Source organism: Hippoglossus stenolepis, chromosome 23, assembly GCF_022539355.2.
Source record: "Hippoglossus stenolepis isolate QCI-W04-F060 chromosome 23, HSTE1.2, whole genome shotgun sequence".
Lineage (NCBI taxonomy): Eukaryota > Metazoa > Chordata > Actinopteri > Pleuronectiformes > Pleuronectidae > Hippoglossus > Hippoglossus stenolepis.
In genome coordinates, this window is record NC_061505.1 from 12,088,417 (window position 1) to 12,110,024 (window position 21,608).

Below are 21,608 nucleotides of genomic sequence, written 5' to 3' on the forward strand. Positions count from 1 at the left end.
ATGTACTCTACCTGCTTCAGATGTCTCTCACCCTGTGACTCTTTTCAAAGAAAAAAGATTCATATCAAAGGTAGCAGTGATCATGTGATCAGTGTTGCCCTGCTGGCCAATCAACACAAGTCTTTACTCTGAAGAGAGGAGAAAGTGTCGGGCTGTTTGTCATTCAACACGACGATTTCAACATGATGACATCTCCCAAGTTCGTTCTCTACCTGACATGTTTCTTCTTGGGGAAAATGGGTGAGTTGTGTGTTTTTTAAATATTCACTCAGTCCTGATGCTGATTACGATTTAATTTCTGTCACATAACATTAACAGTTATTTAGCTTTTCTCCTTTTTCTCTTCAGTTCAGATGCATCATTTTATCTTGTCTCATCAAGAAAGTGGATTTATATCAGCTGATGTTGGAGACAACTTGACTTTGCAGTGTTTCTATGAGGGGGATGACAATAACATTTATTGGTACAAACAAACACCAGGACAGAGACCTCGAATTATCTCAATTACGCACAGAGCCACTAAAAATCTTTCGTCAGTGAATGAATTCAAGGACAATCAACGCTTCACTGTGGAAACTAATGATGTTGTGAGTCAACTAAATATCTCAGATCTGCAGCTTTCAGACTCAGCTACTTACTACTGTATAAAGAGTCATTTATATGTGTTTGAGTTTATGGAGGGCGTCACTGTCAGTGTGAAAGGTTCAGGGTCTAACATCCAGGCTCTGGTGCATCAGTCTGAGAGCATCCAGCCAGGAGGCTCTGTGACTCTCAGCTGTACAGTTCACACTGGGACCTGTGATGGAAAACACAATGTTTACTGGTTCAAGAACTCTGAAGAACCTCAGCCAGGACTCATTTACACCCACGGAGACAGGAACGATCAGTGTGAGAGGAAACCCGACACACAGACACACACCTGTGTCTCCAACTTGTCAATGGAGAGACTGAACCGTTCTCATGCTGGGACCTACTACTGTGCTGTCGCTGCATGTGGACACATTGTGTTTGGAGACGGGACCAAGCTGGAGTTTGACGGTGAGTCACTACCAGAGACTCATTTAATGAATAGTGACAGTTACGTAGAAAGAGACGGGACCAAACATTTGGTAAAATACTGTTTAACAACAAAATGAAACAGTAACCCAGTTGGTCCTGTCTGAATGTCCCCATTGACGGTGACCCAATAAGGCTTCACCACCAGTGGACGGTGGAGGTGTGCACCACGACTAAATATATATTTTATTGATGATTATTGTAATTATTATTAGTGATGATAGCGATGATCATAGTAATGATTATAATTTACTGTTATTATAAATAATAATTTATTAAGTATTAGTACAACTTTTTTTCTTTATTTTTTCTCCCAGATTATATTATTATTACTATAATTTATATTGGAATGGTGAGATTAATTTTAATAATACGATTATTTTAATAGTGGTCCGATTATTATTATTAAAAGATTATAAGTATTGTTTTTATAATTATATATATTTTTTTCTATAAATATAGAAAACACACACACACACACTTTGTCATTCCGTTCTGTTAACTGTCCTGTATTCACTGTTCTTGTCCTCTTTGTTTTGTTCTGTCAATGTCTTGTCTCTTGTCTTACAAAGTTAAATGAGAATTTCAAAAAAGAAGAGACAGAATTAGTAGAACTTCTCCTGTTGCAGGTGAAGTGAACTGGCTGGTGTATTTCCTAAGTGGAGCTTTGGGATTCACCATCAGCCTTTTGCTGGCTGTGTTACTGTACAAGATAAACAAGAGAAGATGCTGGAGATGTTCAGGTAACCACTCATCTCTAGCTTGTGTTCACTCAATTTGGCTTTTTAGCAAAATAATAATAACACGTTATATTTCACTGACCCTTTCTAGATAAGGACACCTTAAAATATATGATAAGTAAATCCATGATTCATGAATTAAAGTTAAACCAAGTGTTAAAAATAGATTAGGAGACGCAAACACCTGAATTCAACACGTACAACACAAGACTAGTTAAGAAGTAAACCCAGGTTAAGAGGTAAAGGCACCTAACAGGACATATGTGAACACAAGAGTGACTAAGTCTTTGTCTTTGTATGTGTTTCATAACCAGAGTCTCGTACACAACCATCATCTCCCTCCACAACAAATGCAGAGGTAAATACAATCTTTTTAAGTGTGAAATTTACATTTGACAATAAATACGTTTATTTTATAAGGAGCCATCTTGATCTACTTATATGTTGTTTCTAGGGCAACCAACATGCAGATGACCTCCATTACGCTGCGGTAAATGTGAACGTGGCCAGCAGATCAAGACGACAGAGGGACAACACAAATGATCAATGTTTGTACTCAAGTGTTAAACTGTAGAATTGTGTTTTTTAGAACGGTCTATGTTTGAGATGTGGGATTTCTCAGTCTTTCTTTAGAGGTGGAGCATGATTCTTGTCTGTAATGCTTTTTTATTCGTATTCCAAATATAAATGTGGCTTTTTTTGTGATTAAAGATAAAAAACAACTCATGATGTAATTACACTTTTATGGTTAGACAATGTGTGTGTGTGGGGGGCATGTTTTGACAGTTGCTGTTGGTCTTTGATGGAATGACACTTTGACGATGACATATGGAAAACGATGATTAAACTTCATGTAATGAAAGTTTGTGTCCCAGTCTGGGTGTGTGTGCAGCGGGTGACGGCTGCGTCTCTGATCTGCTGTGTGTTCACATAGGGAGTGTGTCTACTGAGGAGCTGCTACGTGAGGTTATGACTTCTGTATTTCCTTGAATAAAAGAAGGTTTGTTCTCAACTAACTGCCAGGACTCTACGATATGAAGCTGTGCATCTTCCGGTCCTACAATAATAACAATAAAAACCTGGTTTAAACAAGTGAATGGATTCAGTGGACAGAAACGCTACAGTGCTTTTTACTTTAAAACAGGTACAGGAAGTGTTGCAAATATATATATTTGTGACATATTCAACAGACATTGAAACAGCACGCAGCATGTGGAGGAAATAGGCGAAACCCCAAGCGCTGCTCATCTGGGCCGCGTGGCCGCCCTGACCTGGGAGACAAAATGAAAAGTCACAACGTTCTGTCACGTTTCCTCCAAGAGAGGCGAGAGGAGGTTTAGAATGTGGACACAAGTATCAAAGGCATCTTTTCCAAATGAAGGGTATTACTCATATCAGGTTCAAGGCTCTGGCTACATTGGTAGATGGTTTGAACAGATGATACATTCTTCTTTACTTTCATGACTCGTCCCTATAATAAGTGCTGGGACAGCAAAGTATGATATTAATTCATTGATATAGGTTTCGCTGTTTCCTGGAAGCATCATCTATGATCCCATGTGGTCTAGCAGCTAGCGTTCCAGGTTTTAGCCTCCACCACATATCCATAACCTACATCAAACGGATGCCAGAAATTACTAACCCTATATCCTTGAAGATAATTATGTTTTTAAAGATCTGATTGGCCGTGTGGATTCACTGCTACATGTGAACTGGCTCCAGTGTAGGCCATGCAGGTACAACAGTGGTCAGAGGTGTCAGTAGGTCATGATATCAAAAATATCCCCCTCTTTGTTTCCTTTTTGTTTCAATGCTTGTTTCCTTTTTCCTGTGTATTATATTTACATATGTGCTTATATTGTGTATAATTGAGTTTTTTAATGGGAATAAGTTACATTGTTTTGCTATATTTGCAAATTCTTGAAATAAAAACTAAAACTGTCTGATGTTTCCCTCGTATCGATAATTCCAACTTTTCCATGAGTTGATTTGTGCTTATCTACGTTCACACTAACAAACACAACCCAGCGCTACTTAATCGTACATTGCAGAAAATGACCTACGGGAAAACATTGTCCATGCCACAGATTGAGAGTGGTAATAAAGTGCTGGTGTTTGTTTACTCAGTACTGCACCATGACTCAATCTCAATGAAGTGATGGACACATTTAAATTTACTTCATTACTTCTGATCCAACTAAGTAAATAGAGTCACCCCACATCCAGTTCACTGCATCTTGAATAAGACTTTTGTTGTTGTCTTTTGTCACAAACTAGAATCTCAAGCAGCTGCAGCAGCTCTGAATATGGAGGTGAGTGGTAGTGTTGCACTACTTAAAGGGGACATAGCATGCCCATTTTACCACAAGTTGATATGGTTCCTTGGGGTCTTAATGAAATGTCTGTGACATACTTTGGTCAAAATACCACAAGGATCATTTAAAACAGCACCCTTTTTACCCTGTATAAAACAGCCCTCCACAGAGTGACCTGTTTTGAGTGCCTGTTCCTTTAAATGCTAATGAGCCAGCTCCCCCCTCCCCCCTCTCCCCCCATGATTTTAAACGATATAAATTACATATTTTATATGATATAAATTATCAAATATGCATCCCATACTTTGTATTCCCCTTGTTGTCCTGGAGTTTTAATTTTCCCAATCACATAATTAAATGTCCCCCTCTGCCCATCCACTACAAGCAGACAGACAGAGAGAGAAAGAGAGGGGGGGGCTATGAAGACCATCATTTACCCCCGAACCCCGACATTCAACGGGTACAACAACAAGCGGAGAAAGCAGAATCGCGGGCTGACCTTATATATACAGTCTATGGGGCTGACCAGCGGAGAAATGCTCGTCCCGTGTGAACAGCCAGGCGGCTGCGCGCTGGAGAACGGCGCTGCGCTGCCTCGCAGCGGCGCTTCCGCGTCCGGTGTACCCCGGCGTAACTACTGTAACCCGGCGTAACTACTGTAACCCGGCGTAACTACTGTAACCCGGCATACAGTAGAGCTGAACACTGCGGAAGTCTTCCACACAGCTGGCAGTGTGGAAGACCGCTGCGAGGCAGCACAGCGCCGTTCTCAAGCGCGCAGCCGCCTGGCTGTTCACACGGTACGAGCATTTCTCCGCGCTGGTCAGCCCCATAGACTGTATATATAAGGTCAGCCCGCGATTCTGCTTTCTCCGCTTGTTGTTGTACCCGTTGAATGTCGGGGTTCGGGGTTACAGTAGCTGAACACTGCGGAAGTCCTCCACACTGCTGTGCGCTGTGTGGCGCTGACACAAATTCCAGCTCACGCACGGGAGAGCGAGCGGTCTCCCGAGCAGCTGCTGCAGCCTCCCAGTCCCAACGATCCAGACAAATGCCACATGTGAGTGAATCGCGGGCTGACCAGCGGAGAAATGCTCGTCCCGTGTGAACAGCCCGGCTGCGTGCTTGGGAACGGCGCTGCGCTGCCTCGCAGCCTCTCTGCCTCCGGTGTAAACGCGAAGTAACGAGTGTGGGGGGACGGGGGGACGGGGGGGCCAGACCATGTAGGGAGACTTCCAGTTCCTTGTTACGAAACAATACCCAGGAAGCGCAATCGAGTCGCTCAAGCATGACGTTTCTGACTTAGAGGAACTATAACAAAACGCGCAAGTGTTTTTTCCCCAGAGTTTTTGGGTTGGTAGACATGCCAGATACCCACATTAACCTGTAGAAGCACTAACAAAGTGGAATTTGCATGCTATGTCCCCTTTAAGAAGCTGGTTTGAATTTCACATGTATGACACAAGTTTACATTTTTTGTAAATCTACATCAGAGGATTGATCATGGCTCATAACACCAACTAACGGTGTTTCAAACATCTTGGAACCTGTAGGACCATTTCTTACGTAGAGTAAACCATTTGGGACGTCCTGACCTTTTCATATATATTGACACCGCGAAATTTCTGTTGCAAAGGTGTGTGTGCTGCTATGGGAGTTGTCCTCCATAGACAATATAGATAACTTTCCTTTGTGTCTTAGCCCCACCTCCCAGCACCACATTCTACGGTTGTTTTTCGAATTTCCAGGGACTTTGGGGTGAAGATAGACTTTAATAATTCTGTTCTCAACACTTGTCTACATAAGTTATCTTTAGACACACGTCCTCCTAATATGACAAATTACTCTTTTATGTTTTATTGGCAGAGTCATCAAGATGCAGACAACCTACATTATGCTGCTTTAATGGAGCACAGGTTCAGCAGAGCAAGAAGACAAACAGACGGTGACGGGAGTGAATGCGTGTACACCAGTGTAAAGCAGTAGAGCTGAACATCTTACACTTCCATACATGCTGAATGTAAAGCTTCTCTATGCAAAACAAATTAAAGATTTTAAAAAAGCCGAAATGATTTGATGTTGTCAGTTGCCATATTTTCCACTCCCACTAAATATAGAATATACTTCTTGAACTTAACCCCAAGTTGTTTAACAATTTCGTACCTGACATGTGAGGATCTGTATTTAGCCTCCGTGTGGTCAAAAGACCGTCTGCTCTCTTTGTCTGAGCACTTTCAAACAGGAAGTCTCTGCAGTGTCTTCACTACACCCCAGCAGACTACTTCAAGTGAACAGCAATGAAATGAACAGAAGTTGACAGAAGAGAATCACCAATACTCATCAAGCAGTGTCACAAAACAGGGATTAAAAGTGTTAAATAAACTTACACAGATACACATACACAAATAAAATGTTAAAACATTACTCATGAAATCATATTTATTCTTCTATCAACCACATGGTAGCCATGATCCAGTATGTTTGACTTGATAGGGGCAGATGAAGCAATATAACAAGTTACCCACAGCCCACAGCATTAAAAATTACATTTTCTGATGTAATACACAAAACACTGCCCTCATATTTGCTTATATCTTTTTGTTTTCAAGTCACACGTCATTATAAACTATGAATGTGTGTCATCTACAAGTCACTGAAAGCGTCAAGAGCAGTTGCTGTGACTCTTATGTTAAAATTGTTACCTCCACTAAGGAGGTTATGTTTTCACCCCTGTCTTGGCTGGTTGGCTGCTTGGGAGAAGGACAGGGCGTGGGCCAAGAAACAACCCATTCAATTGAGGTGCAGATCTGGACAAAAGGGGCTGATCCAGGATCTTATCATCACTTCTCTTCATTGCCTAAATTGTAGAGTAGGAGTAAATTTTAGAATTTATTCCATGATTTTATTGTTGACTTCAGGCTTTTTGATACCATGTGGTCCCTGTTGTAACCTGAGGTCCACAGCAAAGGCCCTAATAACCATTCCACATTCCCGGCTGGAGCACCAAAGGGGACCAGGTCTTTTCTGTTAGAGCCCCCCCTCTTTGCCAGACAAATCTCCATAGGAAGATTGTTCCAAACTCCTTATCCTCTTTTGAGATACATTTTATAGATGTGCTGTCTTAGTCCTTGGGGTCTGACTTCACCTGTAACTTTTATAAATATTTTCAATTGTTTGTTATTTATTTATGTTTGACTATATATCATTTTTCTCTATTTTTTCATCTGTAACATTTGTATTCTTATATTTGTGCTATTATGTTTTCTTTTAAATATTTTCTGTTGTTTTCCCTTAATTCTTCACTTTTAACTTGTAACCTTGTAACTGTGCTTTGAAAGGTGCTATATGAATAACTGAATACAATTGTAGTAGTAGTAGTATTATGTACTCTAACTGCTTCAGATGTCTCTCACCCTGTGACTCTTTTTAAAGAACAAAGATTCAGATCAAAGGTAGCAGTGATCATGTGATCAGTGTTGCCCTGCTGGCCAATCAACACAAGTCTTTACTCTGAAGAGAGGAGAAAGTGTCGGGCTGTTTGTCATTCAACACGACGATTTCAACATGATGACATCTCCCAAGTTCGTTCTCTACCTGACATGTTTCTTCTTGGGGAAAATGGGTGAGTTGTGTGTTTTTTAAATATTCACTCAGTCCTGACGCTGATTACGATTTAATTTCTGTCACATAACATTAACAGTTATTTTGCTTTTCTCCTTTTTCTCTTCAGTTCAGATGCATCATTTTATCTTGTCTCATCAAGAAAGTGGATTTATATCAGCTGATGTTGGAGACAACTTGACTTTGCAGTGTTCATATGAGGAGAGGGAAGATAGGATGTATTGGTACAAACAAACACCAGGACAGAAACCTCGAATTATCTCAAGGACGTACGGATCCACTAAAAGTCTTTCGTTACTGAATGAATTCAAGGACAATCAACGCTTCACTGTGGAAACTAATGATGTTGTGAGTCAACTAAATATCTCAGATCTGCAGCTTTCAGACTCAGCTACTTACTACTGTTTAAAGGATAATTTCTATGTGTTTGAGTTTATGGAGGGCGTCACTGTCAGTGTGAAAGGTTCAGGGTCTAACATCCAGGCTCTGGTGCATCAGTCTGAGAGCATCCAGCCAGGAGGCTCTGTGACTCTCAGCTGTACAGTTCACACTGGGACCTGTGATGGAGAACACAGTGTTTACTGGTTCAAGAACTCTGAAGAACCTCAGCCAGGACTCATTTACACCCACGGAGACAGGAACGATCAGTGTGAGAGGAAACCCGACACACAGACACACACCTGTGTCTACAACTTGTCAATGGAGAGACTGAACCGTTCTCATGCTGGGACCTACTACTGTGCTGTCGCTGCATGTGGACACATTGTGTTTGGAGACGGGACCAAGCTGGAGTTTGATGGTGAGTCACTACCAGAGACTCATTTAATGAATAGTGACAGTTACGTAGAAAGAGACGGGACCAAACATTTGGTAAAATACTGTTTAACAACAAAATGAAACAGTAACCCAGATGGTCCTGTCTGAATGTCCCCACTGACGGTGACCCAATAAGGCTTCACCACCAGTGGACGGTGGAGGTGTGCTCCACGACTAAATATATATTTTTCATTCATGATTATTATTGTAATTGTTATTGGTGATAGCGATGATCATAATAATGATGATAATTCAATGTTATTATAAATAATAATTTATTAAGTATTAGTAGAACTAACAATTTTTTCTCCAAGATTATATTGTTATTACTATAATTATTATTGTATTGGTGAGATAATTTTTAATAATACGATTATTTTAAAAGTGGTCTGATTAATATTATTATAGGATTATTAGTATTGTTATTATAATTATTAATAATACTTTTTCTTTTCATATAGAAAATACACACACACACACACACACCTCACACACACTCTCACTCACACTCACACACACACACACACACACACACGTGGTGAAATCGGAAATTAAAGCACGGAATTAAAAGGCATACAACAGATATGGCCATATTCATCCACAAGATTTACAATGTCGAAACATTCCCTGCTTATTTTGAACAGATTCAGTGATACACTTCACATGTGCACACGGTCGAACCCAAACTATCGAGAACAGCGTACAAATCCGACACTTGAAATATAGATATGTGCATAAAACTCACTCGCACAGGAGAGGGTTGCTGTGCAGATACATAGCAGATGTGGCGGCGTATAGAGGCAAACACACAGGAGTCTGAGGGGAGCAAGAAAGCAAGCAGTGCTGTGTGATGGGTAGAGAGAGGAAGAGAAACAAAGCAGAAAGGAGAGAGAGAGAGGACAGAGGGCAGAGATGACGACAGCATGCACACACACACACACACACACACACACACACACACACACACACACACACACACACACACACACACACACACACACACACACACACACACACACACACACACACACACACACACACACACACACACACACACACACAGCGTTGTCATTCCGTTCTGTTAACTGTCCTGTATTCACTGTTCTTGTCCTCTTTGTTTTGTTCTGTCAATGTCTTGTCTCTTGTCTTGCAAAGTTAAATGAAAATTGCAAAAAAGAAGAGACAGAATTAGTAGAACTTCTCCTGTTGCAGATGAAGTGAACTGGCTGGTGTATTTCCTGAGTGGAGCTTTGGGATTCACCATCAGCCTTTTGCTGGCTGTGTTACTGTACAAGATAAACAAGAGAAGATGCTGGAGATGTTCAGGTAACCACTCATCTCTAGCTTGTGTTCACTCAATTTGGCTTTTTAGCAAAATAATAATAATACGTTTTATTTCACTGACCCTTTCTAGATAAGGACACCTTAAAATATATGATAAGTAAATCCATGAATCGTGAATTAAAGTTAAACCAAGTGTTAAAAGTGGATTAGGAGACGCAAACACCTCAATTCAACACGTACAACACAAGACTAGTTAAGAAGTAAACCCAGGTTAAGAGGTAAAGGCACCTAACAGGACATATGTGAACACAAGAGTGACTAAGTCTTTGTCTTTGTATGTGTTTCATAACCAGAGTCTCGTACACAACCATCATCTCCCTCCACAACAAATGCAGAGGTAAATACAATCTTTTTAACTGTGAAATTTACATTTGACAATACATTTTTTTTTTATCAGGAGCCATCTTGATGTACTTATATGTTGTTTCTAGGGCAACCAACATGCAGATGACCTCCATTACGCTGCAGTAAATGTGAACGTGGCCAGCAGACCAAGACGACAGAGGGACAACACAAACGATCAATGTTTGTACTCAAGTGTTAAACTGTAGAATTGTGTTTTTTAGAACGGTCTATGTTTGAGATGAGGGATTTCTCAGTCTTTCTTTAGAGGTGGAGCATGATTCTTGTCTGTTATGCTTTTTTATCCTTTTTCCAAATATAAATGTGGCTTTTTTTGTGATTAAAGATAAAAAACAATTCATGATGTAATTACACTTTTAAGGTTAGACAATGTGTGTGTTTGTGTGTGTGTGTGGGGGGGGGGGCAATGTTTGGACAGTTGCTTTTGGTCTTTGATGGAATGACACTTTGACGATGACATATGGAAAACGATGATTAAACTTCATGTAATGAAAGTCGAATGAAGGGTATTACTCATATAGCAGGGACCTAAATATGTTTACACCCTCACATCATGGGAACAAAACATGAGTCCAGATAATGTAAATCATTCAATTTCGTATGTTTTAAGCTTTGGTTTAGGTCAGGGTAAAGGTTGGAGTTATAGACAAGTCACTGTAACGTCCTCTGAAGTCATGGAGACATGTTGCAGAACACATCCAACACTTCAACATTCATTTTACATTTTTAGTAGTAGTAGTAGTCCTCTCTTTGTTTTGTATTTTATTTAGATACTGGTCTATAGACACGAGGGGAAGTATCTGGATTTGACGGCCCATTGCATGGTTGGTCCAGATCTTCCCATATTTTCTGTTTATTTTTTGTCAGGCCTCCACACTCTCTCATATTAATTTAACACTTGTTTATACTTTGGTTTTGTGAATAAATTCTTTGTTTAATCTGGCGTGTCGTCCTCTTTATTATGTTGCGGCCAATGGACTGAACCAAATGTAAATTTATGTTTTTGTGGCCGTAATATTTGTATACTTAGGTCTCCCGCTTCATGCTCTTAACTTTCACTCACTCACACACTCACACACACTCACACTTCTTTACTTTCATGACTCGTCCCTATAATAAGTGCTGGGACAGCAAAGTATGATATTAATTCATTGATATAGGTTTCGCTGTTTCCTGGAAGCATCATCTATGATCCCATGTGGTCTAGCAGCTAGCGTTCCAGGTTTTAGCCTCCACCACATATCCATAACCTACATCAAATGGATGCCAGAAATTACTAACCCTGTATCCTTGAAGATAATTATGTTTTTTAAGATCTGATTGAGCGTGTGGATTCACTGCTACATGTGAACTGGCTCCAGTGTAGGCCATGCAGGTACAACAGTGGTCAGAGGTGTCAGTAGGTCATGATATTAAAAATGTCGCCTCCTTTGTTTCCTTTTTGTTTCACTGCTTGTCTCCTTTTGCCTGTGTATTATATTTACAAATGTGCTTATATTGTGTATAATTGAGTTTTTTAATGGGAATAAGTTTCATTGTTTTGCTATATTTGCAAACTCTTGAAACGAAAACTGTGCGATGTTTCCCTCATATCGATCATATCAACTTTTCCATGAGCTGATTAAGTCGTGTCAGGGCTCCATGTTTGCAGGATTCAGAAAAAGAACAAATGGGCAAAGCAGGTATATGTGTGAATCAAAAACAGAAGTAGACTTACTGTGTAAGCATATGGAGCCAAATCCAGGCCAAAAGGTTTGATCATTTGAAAAGAAAAAAGTGAAAGTGAAAGTTCAAGTTTTGATCTTGAACTTTGAAATATACAACAATGTACTCAAAAGTTTTTCTGGGTTAAATATAATTTTGATTGACTTTTAACTTGTAACCTTGTAACTGTGCTTTGAAAGGTGCTATATGAATAATTGAATACAATTGTAGTAGTAGTAGTATTATGTACTCTAACTGCTTCAGATGTCTCTCACCCTGTGATTCTTTTTAAAGAACAAAGATTCAGATCAAAGGTAGCAGTGATCATGTGATCAGTGTTGCCCTGCTGGCCAATCAACACAAGTCTTTACTCTGAAGAGAGGAGAAAGTGTCGGGCTGTTTGTCATTCAACACGACGATTTCAACATGATGACATCTCCCAAGTTCGTTCTCTACCTGACATGTTTCTTCTTGGGGAAAATGGGTGAGTTGTGTGTTTTTTAAATATTCACTCAGTCCTGATGCTGATTACGATTTAATTTCTGTCACATAACATTAACAGTTATTTTGCTTTTCTCCTTTTTCTCTTCAGTTCAGATGCATCATTTTATCTTGTCTCATCAAGACAGTGGATTTATATCAGCTGATGTTGGAGACAACTTGACTTTCCAGTGTTTCTATGAGGGGGATGACAATAGGATGTATTGGTACAAACAAACACCAGGACAGAAACCTCGAATTATCTCAATGATGTACAAATTCTCTAAGGATTTTCCGTTATTGAATGAATTCAAGGACAATCGACGCTTCACTGTGGAAACTAATGATGTTGTGAGTCACCTAAATATCTCAGATCTGCAGCTTTCAGACTCAGCTACTTACTACTGTTCAAAGAGTCGTTCATTTGTGTTTGAGTTTATGGAGGGCGTCACTGTCAGTGTGAAAGGTTCAGGGTCTAACATCCAGGCTCTGGTGCATCAGTCTGAGAGCATCCAGCCAGGAGGCTCTGTGACTCTCAGCTGTACAGTTCACACTGGGACCTGTGATGGAGAACACAGTGTTTACTGGGTCAAGAACTCTGAAGAACCTCAGCCAGGACTCATTTACACCCACGGAGACAGGAACGATCAGTGTGAGAGGAAACCCGACACACAGACACACACCTGTTTCTACAACTTGTCAATGGAGAGACGGAACCGTTCTCATGCTGGGACCTACTACTGTGCTGTCGCTGCATGTGGACACATTGTGTTTGGAGACGGGACCAAGCTGGAGTTTGACGGTGAGTCACTACCAGAGACTCATTTAATGAATAGTGACAGTTACGTAGAAAGAGACGGGACCAAACATTTGGTAAAATACTGTATAACAACAAAATGAAACAGTAACCCAGTTGGTCCTGTCTGAATGTCCCCACTGACGGTGACCCAATAAGGCTTCACCACGACTAAATATATATTTTTTATTGATGATTATTATTGTAATTATTATTTGTGATGATAGCGATGATCATAGTAATGATTATAATTTACTGTTATTATAAATAATAATTTATTAAGTATTAGTACAACTTTTTTCTTAATTTTTCTCCCAGATTATATTATTATTACTATAATTTTTATTGGAATGGTGAGATTATTTTTAATAATACGATTATTTTAATAGTGGTCCGATTATTATTATTAAAAGATTAGTATTTTTATTATAATTATTAATAATATTTTTTCTTTTCATATAGAACACACACACACACACACACACACACACACACACACACACACACACACACACACACACACACACACACACACACACACACACACACACACACACACACACACACACACACACACACACACACACACAGCTCTGTCGTTCTCTTAACTGTCCTGTATTCACTGTTCTTGTCCTCTTTGTTTTGTTCTGTCAATGTCTTGTCTTTTGTCTTGCAAAGTTAAATGAGAATTTCAAAAAAGAAGAGACAGAATTAGTAGAACTTCTCCTGTTGCAGATGAAGTGAACTGGCTGGTGTATTTCCTGAGTGGAGCTTTGGGATTCACCATCAGCCTTTTGCTGGCTGTGTTACTGCACAAGATAAACAAGAGAAGATGCTGGAGATGTTCAGGTAACCACTCATCTCTAGCTTGTGTTCACTCAATTTGGCTTTTTAGCAAAATAATAACAATATGTTTTATTTCACTGACCCTTTCTAGATAAGGACACCTTAAAATATATGATAAGTAAATCCATGATTCATGAATTAAAGTTAAACCAAGTGTTAAAAATAAATTAGGAGACGCAAACACCTCAATTCAACATGTACAACACAAGACTAGTTAAGAAGTAAAACCAGGTTAAGAGGTAAAGGCACCTAACAGGACATATGTGAACACAAGAGTGACTAAGTCTTTGTCTTTGTATGTGTTTCATAACCAGAGTCTCGTACACAACCATCATCTCCCTCCACAACAAATGCAGAGGTAAATACAATCTTTTTAAGTGTGAAATTTACATTTGACAATAAATATGTTTTTTTTATAAGGAGCCATCTTGATCTACTTATATGTTGTTTCTAGGGCAACCAACATGCAGATGGCCTCCATTACGCTGCAGTAAATGTGAACGTGGCCAGCAGATCAAGACGACAGAGGGACAACACAAACGATCAATGTTTGTACTCAAGTGTTAAACTGTAGAATTGTGTTTTTTAGAACGGTCTATGTTTGAGATGAGGAATTTCTCAGTCTTTCTTTAGAGGTGGAGCATGATTCTTGTCTGTTATGCTTTTTTATTCGTTTTCCAAATATAAATGTGGCTTTTTTTATGTGATTAAAGATAAAAAACAACTCATGATGTAATTCCACTTTTATGGTTTAGACAATGTGTGTGTGTGTGTGTGGGGGGGGCAATGTTTTGACAGTTGCTGTTGGTCTTTGATGGAATGACACTTTGACGATGACATATGGAAAACAATGATTAAACTTCATGTAATGAAAGTTTGTGTCCCAGTCTGGGTGTGTGTGCAGCGGGTGACGGCTGCGTCTCTGATCTGCTGTGTGTTCACATAGGGAGTGTGTCTACTGAGGAGCTGCTACGTGAGCTTATGACTTCTGTATTTCCTTGAATAAAAGAAGGTTTGTTCTCAACTAACTGCCAGGACTCTACGATATGAAGCTGTGCATCTTCCGGTCCTACAATAATAACCTGGTTTAAACAGATGAATGGATTCAGTGGACAGAAACGCTACAGTGCTTTTTACTTTGAAACAGGTACAGGAAGTGTTGAAAATATTTATATTTGTGACATATTCAACAGACATTGAAACAGCACGCAGCATGTGGAGGAAATAGGCGAAACCCCAAGCGCTGCTCATCTGGGCCGCGTGGCCGCCCTGACCTGGGAGACAAAATGAAAAGTCACAACGTTCTGTCACGTTTCCTCCAAGAGAGGCGAGAGGAGGTTTAGAATGTGGACACAAACCCCTGCAGAGTTGAGACCCCATTTAAAACTTGCCTGTCAATACTTACAATTTTGTTTGTTGCCTCCATTAATTAAGTATCGAGAGCAACTTTTCCGAATGAAGGGTATTACTCATATAGCAGGTACCTAAATATGTTTACACCCTCACATCAGGGGAACAAAACTTGAGTCCAGATAATGTAAATCATTAAATTTCGTATGTTTTAAGCTGCGGTTTAGGTCAGGGTAAAGGTTGGAGTTATAGACAAGTCACTGTAATGTCCTCTGAAGTCAGGAAGACATGTTGCAGAACACATCCAACACTTCAATATTGCATTTTACATTTTTAGTAGTAGTAGTAGTCCTCTCTTTTAGTTTTTTTCTATTTTATTTAGATACTGATTCTATAGACAGGAGGGGAAGTATCTGGATTTGACGGCCCTTTGTATTGTTGGTCCAGATCTTCCCATGTTATTTCTTTTTTTTGTCAGGCCTCCACACTCTCTCATATTAATTTAAAACTTGTTTATACTTTGGTTTTGTGAATAAATTCTTTGTTTAATCCTGACTCTGGCATGTCGTCTTCTTTAATATGTTCCCAAAAGGGAAGACATCGAAGCATATGTAGCGTGGTGGGAAAGCGGGGATAGTGAGAGGTTGCCACAACGCCACCTGGGGAATTTCACCTCCAGGAAATAACTCAAATATTGTAAGTGCAACAGCACAGGTTCGTTTAAATCACGGGGCAAGAGACGTGTTTAACTAGTAAAAAAGAACTTTAATGTAACTCAAATAAATGCATAAACCATCAAGCAAAATGAAACAAACAAACAGAACACAAATTAACATGCAATAAAACACATTTGACATGAGCAACACAGGGACAGGGCTGGGACTTACCATGGCGACCTTTTGGTTTAACTAATGCACCTGCTGTTTTTCAGGCCCTGATAAATGATGTTCTGCGCAACATGCTGAACAGATTTGTGTTTGTTTACCTTGATGACATTTTAATGTCCAGCATGTAAAACTAGTGTTACAAAGACTGTTAGAGAACAGACTTTATGCTAAAGCAGAAAAGTGTGAATATCATGTCTCCTCTGTCAGTTTTCTGGGTTTTATAGTGGAGGGCTGGAGGGCTCCACTCAGCCATTTGTGGTATGGTCTGACCATAAGAACTTGTCTTACCTCCGTTCCGCTCACAGGCTCAACTCACGCCAGACTCGGTGGGCTCTGTTCCTGGGTCGGTTCAATTTCACCCTCACCTACAGGCCAGGCTCCAGGAACATCAAGCCAGGCGCCCTTTCACATCAGCTTACCCCTCCAGATGAGGATTCGTCGGAGGAAACCATCCTGCCATCTTCGTGTGTGGTGGGAGCAGCTAGGTGGGAGATTGAGGGAGTGGCCCGGAGGCCTTGCTGCTCGCCTACGTTGAGTCTTCTGTGCAATGAGCTTTTTCCATGTGCTCAGCACAACTGTCACCTTTGGGGTTCCACCAGCCAGCCTGCTCTCTGCCTCCACGGCCTGCTTTTTGTTGCTACCTTTTTTTGAGCAATAAACACCTTTATTTATCATCACCTGTATTTCAGGCTCTGCTTTGGGGTCCAAGGTAAATCAGGACATAGCAAATGTCCCCTCCTTTGTTTCCTTTTTGTTTCACTGCTTGCCTCCTTTTGCCTGTGTATTATATTTACATATGTGCATATATTGTGTATAATTTAGTTTTTTAATGGGAATAAGTTGCATTGTTTGATATATTTTCAAACTCTTGAAATAAAAACTAAAACTGTGTGATGTTTCCCTCGTATTGATCATAACAACTTTTCCATATGCTGATTAAGTCGTGTCAGAGTTTCACGTGTACGGTTTCGTACTAGAACTGGGACCCAATAGCACAGCTGCAGACAGAGTTCAGTTTTCAAAAATAAGTGGTCATTATTACCAGGCAGGGATCGGTACACAGGGAGTCAAAATCATCAGACAAAGGTATCTGAAACGTCAGGCAAAAACCAGGTCAAACAATCCAGGCAAACGTGATCGAGAAAACATGAGACGAGACAAGACTTAGTGAGATCGCTTGAACGCTGCGTGCACTACGAGACGAACTGGCCCTGGACAAGGGGAAGACACGGACCTTATATACACACAGACAACAGCTAAACTACACACAGGTGAAACACATTAGGGAGGGAAAGCTAATATGTGAGACACGGGGGGTGGAAGTGAAACTGGCTAGTGTTTTAAAATAAAACAGGAAAAGTCATAGAACATGCAACAGGAAATGGTGTTTGTGTGTGTGAGTGTAACCATCACACCATGTTTGCAGGATGCAGAAAATAGACCAAATGGGCAAAGTAGGTATATGTGTGAATTAAAAAAAAAGAAGTAGACTTACTGTGTAAGCATATGGAGCCAAATCCAGGCCAAAAGGTTTGATCATTTGAAAAGAAAAAAGTGAAAGTGAAAGTTCAAGTTTTGATCTTGAACTTTGAAATATACAACAATGTACTCAAAAGTTTTTCTGGGTTAAATATAATTTTGATTGACTTTTAACTTGTAACCTTGTAACTGTGCTTTGAAAAAGTATATGAAAATTGAATACAATTGTAGTAGTAGTAGTATAATGTACTTAACTGCTTCAGATGTTCCTCACCCTGTGACTCTTTTCAAAGAAAAAAGATTCAGATCAAAGCAGCAGTGATCATGTGATCAGTGTTGTCTGCCGGGTCAATCAACACAAGTCTTTACTCTGAAGAGAGGAGAAAGTGTCGGGCTGTTTGTCATTCAACACCACTTCCATTTCAACATGATGACATCTCCCAAGTTCGCGTTTCTCTTACCTGACATGTTTTTCTGGGGAAATGGGTGAGTTGTAAAATTTTTAAATATTCACTCAGTCCTGATGCTGATTACGATACTTTCTCTCACATAACATTAACAGTTATTTTGCTTTTTCTCCTTTTTTCTCTTCAGTTGTGATGCATCATTTATCTTGTCTCATCAAGACAGTGGATTTATATCAGCTAATGTTGGAGACAACTTGACTTTGCAGTGTTTCTATGAGGGGGGTGACGATAGGATGTATTGGTATAAACAAACACCAGGACAGAAACCTCGAATTATATCAATGATGAACAGAGCCACTAAAAGTCTTTCATTAGTAAATGAATTTCAGGACAATCAACGCTTCACTCTGGAAACTAATTATGTTGTGAATCAACTAAATATCTCAGATCTGCAGCTTTCAGACTCAGCTACTTACTACTGTTCAAAGGGTAATATATATGTGTTTGAGTTTATGGAGGGCATCACTGTCAGTGTGAAAGGTTCAGGGTCTAACATCCAGGCTCTGGTGCATCAGTCTGAGAGCATCCAGCCAGGAGGCTCTGTGATTCTCAGCTGTACAGTTCACACTGGGACCTGTGATGGAAAACACAGTGAGTTATTTGTTCAAGAACTCTGAAGAACCTCATCCAGACTCATTTACACCCACGGAGACAGGAACTAACAGTGAGAGGAAACCGACACACAGACACACACCTGTGTCTACAACTTGTCAATGGAGAGACTGAACCGGCTTCTCATGCTGGGACCTACTACTGTGCTGTCGCTGCATGGACACATTGTGTTTGGAGATGGGACCAAGCTGGAGTTTGATGTAGGTGAGCTCCCACGTGATGGGGAGGATCATTACTCCAGGTTGTGCGTGGACGCCTGTCCTCTGGCTCTCTGCAGATGAGGTGGACTGGCTGGTGGTTTTCTTGAGTGCGACCTCGGCAATCACCACCCTGCTGAGTGTTTTACTGGCTTTCTCAATATGCATGATGAGGGTTACAGGTAAATGCTACTATCTGTTCCTCATGATCCCAGTGATCATTATATGACATTAAAAAGTCTTTCTCTCTTTTCAGATCCCCATGCTCCATCCTCCAAAATAAATGCAAAGGTAAAGATGAGCTGTTGTGTTACTGTTCAAACACTTGTGCACATTGTCTGTCATGGCCAACAACATGACTGACTGTTTCTCATGCACAGGATGAGCAGAATGAAGACGACCCCTGCTACATTGCTCACAGGGAGATACAGATGAACAGATCCAGAGGACAGAGGGATGATACCTGGAGTGAATGTGTGTACTTGAGTGTGAGGCAGTAGAGCTGGACACCTTCTGTATTTGTCTCTGTGTTTAATCACCACATTATGTTCTTACTGACATCAGAACAAAGTCCTGTAAATTAGTTTTTTACCTCGTGAAACATGTAAAGCTCAGCTTTGTTATCATCTAAATAAAACAAGTTTAATTCTTATTTGTGTGTGCATGACTCATTTCTACTGTGTCTGTGCACTCAAAGTAGTGCAGGTAACAGTGGACGACGTGCATCCTGCTGAAGCGTGAGCTTTCTCATGAAGCCGAGCTTTCATCATTCACAGACCACAGCTATCTGTTGGAAACATGGTGACCACATGTCACATACAAGCACCTTTTTATAATTTACTTGTGGCCAGAAGTGTTAACACAACCTCACATTGCTTTCGTAAGGTTTGTGTGACTTATCATCATTGTGTGTACAAACCAAAAATGTTATCTACTAAAGGGGCGGGGTCATTTGTTACAGGCTTATACACATTATGACATTAGACTGTATATAAAGTCTGGTCATAAACATACATACATGTATATACATTCACTAATTATAACTTCTGAATAACAGAACCTTTTGTGTGATTTATATCAAAAAGAAAAAGCAAGATCATCAGCTCCCCCACAACAAATCCAGAGGTGACACTTATCTCAATGATCCATTAATGGACATTCAAACTTCCTTTTACTGTTTACATTTTCTATACAGACCAATATCCTAATTCGTCTCTATGTGTGTTTTGGACCCAGGGTTACCGAGATGCAGACGACCTCCATTATGCTGCTTTGAATATTAACTTCCCCAACAGGTCAAGACGACAGAGGGACAACAGAAAGGCTGAATGTGTGTACTCAGGCATAAAGCAGTGAAAGTGTGCAGTGCAGGAAACCAGAAATGATGTTGTCGCACCTATGGGCTGTTTATACTAATACTGTAGTGTCCATAGTAAGTGTCCTTCAGCAGAGCAAGAAGACAAACAGACGGTGACGGGAGTGAATGCGTGTACACCAGTGTAAAGCAGTAGAGCTGAACATCTTACACTTCCATACATGCTGAATGTAAAGCTTCTCTATGCAAAACAAATTAAAGATTTTTAAAAAGCCGAATTGATGTGATGTTGTCAGTTGCCATATTCTCCACTCCCACTAAATATAGAATATACTTCTTGAACTTAACCCCAAGTTGTTTAACAATTTCGTATCTGACATGTGAGGATCTGTATTTGAAATTGCAGGTCAAAAGACCGTCTGCTCTCTTTGTCTGGAGCACTTTCAAACAGGAAGCTCTGCAAAGTGTCTTCACTACACCTCCAGCAGACTACTAAGTGAACAGCAATGAAATGAACAGAAGTTGACAGAAAACAGAATCACCAATGCTCTCTATCAAGAAGTGTTGATAGCTACTTTATAGTTAAATTGTTACTCCTCCATCATTAAGGAGGTTATGTTTTCACCCTGTCTTGGCTGGTTGGCTGCTTGGGAGAAGGACAGGGCGTGGGCCAAGAAACAACCCATTCAATTGAGGTGCAGATCTGGACAAAGGGGCTGATCCAGGATCTTTTCATCACTTCTCTTCATTGCCTAAATTGTAGAGTAGTAGTAAATGAACATTCTAGGATTTGATTGTTGACTTCAGACTTTCTGATACCATGTGGTCCCCAAGGTAACCTGAGGTCCAATGCAAAGGCCCTAATAACCATTCCACATTCCCAGCTGAGCACCAAAGGGGACAAGGTCATTTCTGTTAGAGCCCCCTTTGCCACAGACAGACTTCCATAGAAGATTTCCTGTTCCAAACTCCTTATCCTCTTTTGAGACATTTTTATAGATGTGCTGTCTTAGTCCTTGGGGTCTGACTTCACCTGTAACTTTTATAAATATTTTCAATTGTTTGTTATTTATTTATGTTTGACTATATATCATTTTTCTCATTTTTTCATCTGTAACATTTGGTATTCTTATGTTTGTGCTATTATGTTTTCTTTTAAATATTTTCTGCAAGTTGTTTTCCCTTAATTCTTCACTTTTAACTTGTAACTAAGCTTTTGA

At 40.0% G+C, this 21,608-nt stretch overlaps 3 protein-coding genes across 6 annotated transcripts; all 3 read left to right on the forward strand.

The window, feature by feature from the left end:
* Window positions 1-84: 84 nt before the first annotated feature.
* On the forward strand, window positions 85-2,808 carry LOC118102471 (immunoglobulin kappa light chain-like). Its single transcript, XM_035148701.2, has 5 exons — window positions 85-240; window positions 349-1,038; window positions 1,686-1,799; window positions 2,111-2,154; window positions 2,251-2,808. The coding sequence occupies exons 1-5, from the start codon at window positions 183-185 to the stop codon at window positions 2,368-2,370; spliced, it is 1,026 nt and encodes a 341-aa protein (XP_035004592.2). The 5' UTR covers window positions 85-182; the 3' UTR covers window positions 2,371-2,808.
* A 4,707-nt stretch (window positions 2,809-7,515) lies between these two features.
* LOC118102465 lies at window positions 7,516-11,124 on the forward strand. The gene is made up of 5 exons (XM_035148684.2): window positions 7,516-7,733; window positions 7,842-8,531; window positions 9,761-9,874; window positions 10,186-10,229; window positions 10,324-11,124. Exons 1-5 carry the CDS (start codon window positions 7,676-7,678, stop codon window positions 10,441-10,443), a joined length of 1,026 nt encoding a protein of 341 aa, XP_035004575.2. The 5' UTR covers window positions 7,516-7,675; the 3' UTR covers window positions 10,444-11,124.
* A 1,143-nt stretch (window positions 11,125-12,267) lies between these two features.
* On the forward strand, window positions 12,268-19,616 carry LOC118102463. 4 transcript variants are annotated; one of them, XM_035148678.2, is made up of 5 exons: window positions 12,268-12,443; window positions 12,522-13,241; window positions 13,971-14,084; window positions 14,396-14,439; window positions 14,536-14,800. In XM_035148678.2, exons 1-5 carry the CDS (start codon window positions 12,386-12,388, stop codon window positions 14,653-14,655), a joined length of 1,056 nt encoding a protein of 351 aa, XP_035004569.2. In that variant the 5' UTR covers window positions 12,268-12,385; the 3' UTR covers window positions 14,656-14,800. The 4 variants fall into 4 exon arrangements, with proteins under 4 accessions (XP_035004569.2, XP_047194883.1, XP_035004571.2 ...); XM_035148680.2 differs by having other exon boundaries at window positions 12,273-12,443; window positions 12,552-13,241; window positions 14,536-14,798; XM_047338926.1 differs by lacking the exons at window positions 13,971-14,084; window positions 14,396-14,439; window positions 14,536-14,800 and adding exons at window positions 19,154-19,255; window positions 19,330-19,364; window positions 19,454-19,616 and having other exon boundaries at window positions 12,317-12,443.
* Window positions 19,617-21,608: the final 1,992 nt, after the last annotated feature.

Bases quoted from the DNA above. Each gene is read 5' to 3' on its own strand.
- LOC118102471 (XM_035148701.2), top strand. From the start codon at position 183: ATGATGACATCTCCCAAGTTCGTTCTCTACCTGACATGTTTCTTCTTG. The intron at 1,039-1,685 runs GTGAGTCACTAC...CTCCTGTTGCAG, and splicing joins GACCAAGCTGGAGTTTGACG to GTGAAGTGAACTGGCTGGTG. The intron at 1,800-2,110 runs GTAACCACTCAT...TTTCATAACCAG, and splicing joins AAGATGCTGGAGATGTTCAG to AGTCTCGTACACAACCATCA.
- LOC118102463 (XM_035148678.2), top strand. From the start codon at position 12,386: ATGATGACATCTCCCAAGTTCGTTCTCTACCTGACATGTTTCTTCTTG. The intron at 13,242-13,970 runs GTGAGTCACTAC...CTCCTGTTGCAG, and splicing joins GACCAAGCTGGAGTTTGACG to ATGAAGTGAACTGGCTGGTG. The intron at 14,440-14,535 runs GTAAATACAATC...TGTTGTTTCTAG, and splicing joins CCTCCACAACAAATGCAGAG to GGCAACCAACATGCAGATGG.
- LOC118102465 (XM_035148684.2), top strand. From the start codon at position 7,676: ATGATGACATCTCCCAAGTTCGTTCTCTACCTGACATGTTTCTTCTTG. The intron at 7,734-7,841 runs GTGAGTTGTGTG...TTTTCTCTTCAG, and splicing joins TTTCTTCTTGGGGAAAATGG to TTCAGATGCATCATTTTATC. The intron at 10,230-10,323 runs GTAAATACAATC...TGTTGTTTCTAG, and splicing joins CCTCCACAACAAATGCAGAG to GGCAACCAACATGCAGATGA.